General features: G+C 40.2%; 1 protein-coding gene across 1 annotated transcript; it reads left to right on the top strand.

Annotated features, from left to right (window-relative positions):
• Positions 1–1,630: 1,630 nt before the first annotated feature.
• pyya (peptide YYa) lies at positions 1,631–7,160 on the top strand. Its single transcript, XM_026355936.1, has 4 exons — positions 1,631–1,841; positions 3,153–3,340; positions 6,589–6,669; positions 6,776–7,160. Exons 2-4 carry the CDS (start codon positions 3,153–3,155, stop codon positions 6,798–6,800), a joined length of 294 nt encoding a protein of 97 aa, XP_026211721.1. The 5' UTR covers positions 1,631–1,841; the 3' UTR covers positions 6,801–7,160.
• Positions 7,161–7,481: the final 321 nt, after the last annotated feature.

The following is a 7,481-nucleotide window of genomic DNA, read 5'->3' as shown; positions in this document are numbered from 1 at the left end:
TTAAAAATTTCTTTTAAATAAATGTGCGCACGAATAGAAATGGAAATGCATAAATAAAGAAAAGTGCACTTTATTTATTTACCTGTGTCCCTTTTGGACCTCCATACATGTTAATGTGTCTCATCAAACTGATATCGTAGCCGGTAATGGAGCTTTTCAGCCTCACATGTATCAAAAGGGGGTATTTTGATTGTTTGAATATATATTTATTTATGTGTTGTATTTATTGCTTATAGACATCAGATGTTGCTCCTGACCTCGATAATAGCATTAGTAGGAGAGACAAATCTTCCAATGTAAATAAGAAAAGTTTTTCATCCACCAAAAGATTGATCTCAAAACAACTGAAAAGTATAAAGGTGCAGTGACGCTGTCATTTTGTTTCATTGTATGAGTCCGTTCAGCTGCAGCGTCCACTTACCAACAGGTTTCTAATAAATAGGTTAATGGTGTCATGTATCACTGACCCTCAGATTGGACAAAATAATAATAAGGCAGTCACGTTCTTAAAGTGAAGCTGCTGTAGGTCAACCTGCAGCTGAAGGAAACGCTCACACGCACGACTGCAACAAAACACTGATGTCATCACATTAAAGGGAAGAGAGAGAGAGAGAGGGAGCAGATAGGAGGAGGTGGTATAGCCAAGGGAGGGTAGGTAGAAAGTATGTGATGGGTAAAACCACGTACTAGCACATGTTTGTGCGTCAAAGCTTTGGAGAGACAGAGACGCAATACTTATTATTGGTGTTTGAGGACAAGAGTGTCGCCTAGTGGCAGGGACCAGGCCAGTTTGACCACTATTACTGTGGGACAATCTGGAGAATGAAATGTAACCTCTGTGAGGTTATGTCAGTATAATCCAGTGGAAATTAAAACCTGTATCCTCTCCCACAGTCATGCTGCTCATATAAACCAACGAGCCTCATTCCAGTTTACCATGTGTTGTCGTCCACTACGCTGCTGCAGTGTTGATCAGAACCACAACCATCTCACCAAATCTGAACAGAGGATGCTGCAACAGGAGGTAGTTCGGACATAGAAATACATATTTTATTGATCACTAAGTAAGACAGGCTATCTGGATGATGTCACCAGGAGGACTTTTGAGTTGAGCTGATGTTGATCCTGTTGCTCCAACTATGGAGGTCTTAGTCTTGGTGAACTTACCTCTCCAGAACTCCTCCAGAAGACAACTCTGGACCTGAAAGACCTTTCCTTATAGGAATTGAATTCTTCTCACACATGTGCTGTCCACCCTAAACTAGAACCACAGAGAGCAGGTTGAAAAGTGGTGCAGTTTGCCCTAAAAGTGTCTTTGTCTTTCCAAACATGTTGATTTACTCCTGTTGGTTGAATACTGTCCTATACCTGCTAAGTTCTCTGGAGGTTTTTTAGAGATTTACAGTAAACCTCTTTGTGTCACAGCCCAGAAATGTCACCTCCACCAAAAACAAAGGACTCACTGCGTGACCGGCGCGTTACTAATGTCTCCATCATCTTCGTCACCATTTGACGCATTCCGTCTCTTCACCCCTCCACCTCTCCTCTCCCCTCTTTCCCTCTTCCCGTCTTTGCTTACACACGCACGGACGCGCGCGCACACACACGCACTCGCTCCTGCGATGGGAACTCCTCCCTTTTCCGGAGCAGCTCAACTATATAAATCACCTTCAGTGGAAGTTGGAAACCAAGGTGCAGCGACCTGCAGAGCGCAAACTGATCCAAGAGCAGAGGAGAGACAAGTCTTCGACTCCACGCACAGACCTCAGCTGCTGCTGCTGCTGCGAGAAAACACCTGTAGCTCCGACTTCTACCTGGAAACGCAACAAAGTCTTCTCACAGTACGTCTTCACATTTTTTACTTTGTTGTTATTATTATTTGAATGTTAGGATTTGGTTTTAATAGTTTGTCAAGTGAAAGGATTTGCAGGTTGATGATTTTCTGTGCAGTCTGATTACATTGCTTATACCTGTATTAATAGTTGTGTGTAGGTGCATGCATAGAGACCAAATACCATAGAACCACCTGCAAATTTTTTAAGTAAAAACTTCTAGCCACATTATTTCTGATGGCACAAATGATCAGAATTGTGATCCTGGCGTCTACTGCAAAAGTTGTAAAGGTGTATTATCATTATTATTGTTATATTATAGCATGGTCATGTGGCATAACTGCCTCATACTACACTAGCAGTGGTGGATGAGGTATTCAGATCCTGTACTTAAGTAAAAGCAGCAATTTCACAGAGTAAAAATATTGCATTGATCATTTTAAGTAGCATCAAAATGTACTTGAAGTACCAGAAGTCCATAAGGAAAAGTAGTCATTACACACAGTGGCATATGTTAAACATTATTATATGGATTATTGGAACTCTTGATGCAATATGGTTCCTATCATCTGATATTGACCATGTACATTGTTACTTCACATTCTGGCTGTATTTTTTAACCTGCATCTGTAAGGTAACTAGTTCAATGAATGTGAAGTAAAAAGGGCAGCAAAAATCTCTTTTTTTTTTTTTTTTTAAATACAGTGTTTAAGTAAATCTACTTTCAAGCATCAAAGCCACAGTAGTAGTGGAGTCGATTTATCCACCAGGAACTATAGAGCACTCATGAGCCTGATAATAAGTCAGCCTCAGGCTATTCTTCTTTACACTGACTTTTTAAACTGCTTTATTTGCTCGTCAGTCAACTCAGACTGAGCATTTCCTAAGAAAACAAATCACAGTTGTTGTTTTTTTTGCTTGTTTTTTTGCATTGCACCCCCTCAGATGAGGTTTGACACACACCAAATGTTTTATGATGAAAAAAGAGAGAAAATGTGATTATCAACCACTCAGTTTCTTTAGGGTTTATGGAGGTGTTATGGGATTAATTATCAATGAAAGGAGGTGGTCATTACTTTTACTTAGTGCTTTTTAAACTGAAATATCTAGGTTATGTCCAACATTGTCATGATTTTGAGCAATAAGATTTGAACTCAATATAATTACTAAATCAATTACAGGACTTTTATTTTGAAAGAAATCCTAACTGGTCCTCCAGAGCTGTGAGTTAGAATTCAGACCTGTAGAAGTCTCAAATCACAGTTTCTGAACATTTTTATTTCATGTATCATTTCGCATCTTCCTGCCCTGTCATCACAGATGGCCATGATCCTGAAGCCATGGACGGTGTTGGTGGCCGTAGCGCTGTGTGTGCTGGTGTGTCTGGGAACACTGGCGGATGCCTACCCTCCCAAACCTGAGAACCCTGGTGAAGATGCCCCACCCGAAGAGCTGGCCAAGTACTACACCGCCCTGAGACACTACATCAACCTGATCACCAGGCAGAGGTACGTACACACATGCAGCACATAACTCATACAAACCACATACGTGGGCAGTAGGCAGAGACACTGTTTTTAATTCTGAAATACTTTTAAGAACTTTTTACAGGCAAAGGGGGACAGGAGGGGGCAGGGACAGGGGACATCTTCTGAAATGAGATTAAGAGGTTCTTCTATTAGGGAGTGTTTGAAAATTATTTGTGTAGGGAGAAGTAAGAAATCTTATATTTAAGTTTTCAGTAGGGCAAGGTAAAATGCAACATGTAAAATTTAAAATGTAACATAGTGAAATTTTAGTTACGTTTTAAATGTAACATAGTGTACTCTACTTTAGATCTGAAGAGTTAAAAGTATTTTTCACAATAGTTAAATAAGCCCAAAAGTATTAACTAAATAACATAATCATGAATTATTCTATACATTTCTTGTAAATATGAGTGAAGTGTGCATTTAAAATAAGCAAGAATAAAAAATAGAGTACACTCGTCTTTTCCATAAAAATCCGTTTATCAAAATGCCTTCCTGTTTTCTGAAAACACTCTCAAGGAATTGTCATATGATCTCCAAGGATGATGCTTGAAGTTATGGAGGGCTCTTGGGTCGTATGTTGATCCCTCATAAATATAAAGAACCTTCCCTAAAGTGGTTATGATAATGGCAGTTAGCATGAATTCAGTTCTTCCCGCTCCCCACTATAAGCCAGCTTACATTTTATTAGCTCCAAGTCATTATAGTGACCAAGTTCTATGAGTTTCCCGCTCACACTTAAGCCTAGAGCTCTGTCGATGCGGGACGCGCCCTGCACTCACCCTCCACACCACCTCAGCCCTTCGCCAGCACACAACGGCTTCGTTGATTAGATTACTGGCCACTCTTCAAAACCTCCAGGCCTCTAAATCAACGGGACCAGAGCAATAAAATCACTACAGATGGACCCAAGAAAGAATCCCAAATCCAGTTATCTGGGCCTGCTGCTCTACGGTATAAAAGTTGTTGGTATGGAATTGTCAGGTGGCTTTTTTTTTTTTTTCTTTTTATTTAAAGCTAATCTGACTCACTGGCTATTTGTTTTTATTCATGAAAGTCAAATAGGTCATTGATATTTAAATAGATGGGTTAAATGAGATGCTGGAGAAAGTCCATTTGTTTCATGGGAGCCAGTTCTTATACTGGAGAGCTGCAGATGAAAACATATCATCTCCAATACAGAGTATTAATGGTTATAGAAAAGATGCGGCTGGATCAGTTTAAATGAGGTGGCCGTCAGCTTTAGGCACTGCTCATGCAGATGATGGATGTGGCCATTATAACAGTACGTGTTCACGACACTGAGTGAGTGGTCAAATAAACTCCTGCCTTTACTAAGAACATGAAAATAATGATATAACTACCACTGAGGATACGTTTACTCTCTTTCATTGAAAACCAACATATTTCTAGAATGATTTTAATATTTTCTAGCCAGTAGTTTCCCACCAGGACAACTTCAGACTAATATTTCAAATGCTTCCACTGATTAAACTCCAGTTGATTTTAACAGCCGTTGGCTGTTACGCATCAAAGGCACACATTGCTTCAACTTCAACTTCAACTCTCTCATGGAGACAGTTACAATTTTAAGACATTTAATCCTGTTTAAAATATTTACTCCTGCAATTTTAGCACAAATTTTATCAGATTTATACAAAGCACTATGTAATCTCATACCAGTTAACTAATATAAAAACGCTGTGATTTCAGGGTTTTGTCGCAGTTGTCAGTTAGAAAAGGAAGTGGACTCTGGACACCAGAGGACAAACAGAAAGAATTCAACACAATCCAAGTTTATTTATCAATGTAAAGCAAATTAAATACTGCAGCTTGCCAGGAAATCACATGATCACAGCCACACACAGTAAATGAAAAATAAAATAAGCTCTTAGTCCACGTAAAACAAAGATAGTTTTACAGCAAAAGAAGACATGAAGAGACCAAACAGACTTACAGTAAGAGAAGGGGAGACAGTCAGACATGCTGCGGAGCAAATAAGAACGGGATCGCCCAGCGAGACTCAACGAGACGTATGGTTGCAGACGGACCATTATCTGAAGATCTGATGTGTCACACCGCGTGACAGCCGCATGAGACAGAGCGCGTGAGCTGCTCGATTGCTTTCCCACAGGGCAAGACACACACGTACACACAAGCGCAGACAAACACACCTCCCTGTGTGTGTGTAACGAACCAGAAGATTGGGTGCCAGGGTCATAGGGGGATGTGGAGCAGGTGGCTGATGGGAAAACTGAGAAAGCACAGGTCGCACCGTAGGAGTTGTGTTGAGCAGCACTGCTTTCCACAAACACACTCACACACACAAGGACACACATTACCAAGTAAACGTTCCATTAAATGGCTCTCACTTTACATTTGCAACTCTTCTGGACACTTGGTTTTCTTATCAAGAGAATAACAAGACTTATCCAGCGTTGATGACACCCACTTACACAGGCCAGTATAAAACACAAACTCAGCTGCACATCCACAGAGTGTGAAATGAAGGCAAGCAAAGCAATGTGTTAGACATAAGACTCTACTGAGAATCTACTGCATAACCTCTGTGCTGCAGACAGTTCAAAGAGACTAGTTGTGAAAGCAGTGTGTTATGACAGTGAGTAAGTGATGAGTTAGTACTGCTCAGCTGGTGAAAACAGCTGTTTCTGTGTATCTGGTCTCAGAAAACAACCCTGATGATGTTACAGATTAACCTGCACCACAATCTGGAGGTGATCAGTTTGACAACAGGCAAAAAAAAAGCTGAGAAGATGGTTTTGATTGCATCATGGGGAATGGAGGGTTGGAGGAAAGATTTTATGACTTCTCCTGCATTAGTTTTGACGACATACAAAATAAATTGGGCTTCCTCTTACTGTGTCACACTAAAAGCCATCTCAGCTTTTTCTAATTGAATGCTTTTATTGTGAAGCTGCAGCAGCAGGAAATGCCAGATTAGCATTAGCAATAATACATGCAAATAAACAATGAGAATGGGATATGCATTGCTTACTGTGAAGCCCCTGCAATGTAAATTCAGGGTGCGAATGCCAAAATTAGCTCCTAACAGTTTAACTTTGCACAGTTCTCTACAGAAGAGAATTATGGATTATGGATGTGTTGTGTGCCTGATGAATATTATCAAAGACTAGATCTGATTTCAATGAAATGTTCAGGACTTAAAGGAAGATGTGTGTTTTGAAATCTCCTTCTGTTTGCCACAGGTATGGAAAGCGTTCCACTCAGGAGGATATAGTTGCAGAGCTGCTTTTTGGTGGCGACAGCAACAGAGACCAGAGATCAAGGTAAGAAACCCCTAAGGTCCGTGGTTAGAAATCTGAGTGGATCAGCTGAAGATGTGAATGTTAATGTTAGCAAGAACCTATAGGTTTCCCTTTGTTTTTTCCACAGATATGACAACTCCTACATGTGGTGACTCCACCGTCCCCCTCCCTCCTCATCCAGCATTCCCTCCAGGTGTGTCCCACAATGCATCTGTAGGGGCCAACATGTGCCTCTCACCTCCGACCCATGAGCCCAACAAATGACCGTCACTGACCAGAATACAAGCTCTCTCTGTCTCTCTTGTCACTGTCTCACATCTCTCTCATTACGACATAGCTGTACATAATTTATTATTAAAATAATATATATATATATATGAGATCAGAGCTACTAATCAGAAGGTGGAAACATGTCTGTGTGTGTGCGTTAACGTCCTTTTATTGTCTTGTTCAGAGGAGGAAATTCTTGTTTCACTGTTGCTGTAAAGAGTAACATCAGAATAAATGAATCAAATGGGTAAAGATGTTGAAGACTTATTTTTGTTGGGGATTCATTCATGATGATCTAAGTGTAGACAGTGGACATGTAGCTTTTTCTTTCCTGCATTGTACAGAATATTTTCCCTATACTGTCAAAAAGTTGAATACGGTAATTTCTGCCCATTCTCCACCACAAATGGCCTCTTATTATCCATGTTTGCAAACAGCATCACAGAGGTGGCATCTTTTACAGATTTAGAAAGACTGATGGTTGATTGAAGATGTTGATTTCATTGTAAGTAGTAGTAGTAATTTAGCTTTAATGTAGTTAATCCAATAATGTTGTCAGGGGT

This window comes from Anabas testudineus, chromosome 8 (genome assembly GCF_900324465.2).
Source record: "Anabas testudineus chromosome 8, fAnaTes1.2, whole genome shotgun sequence".
NCBI lineage: Eukaryota > Metazoa > Chordata > Actinopteri > Anabantiformes > Anabantidae > Anabas > Anabas testudineus.
Note: the sequence above shows the minus strand (reverse complement) of the source record. Positions and strands in the feature narration are given on the sequence as shown.

Bases quoted from the DNA above. Each gene is read 5' to 3' on its own strand.
- pyya (XM_026355936.1), top strand. From the start codon at position 3,153: ATGGCCATGATCCTGAAGCCATGGACGGTGTTGGTGGCCGTAGCGCTG. The intron at 3,341-6,588 runs GTACGTACACAC...TGTTTGCCACAG, and splicing joins AACCTGATCACCAGGCAGAG to GTATGGAAAGCGTTCCACTC. The intron at 6,670-6,775 runs GTAAGAAACCCC...TTTTTTCCACAG, and splicing joins AACAGAGACCAGAGATCAAG to ATATGACAACTCCTACATGT.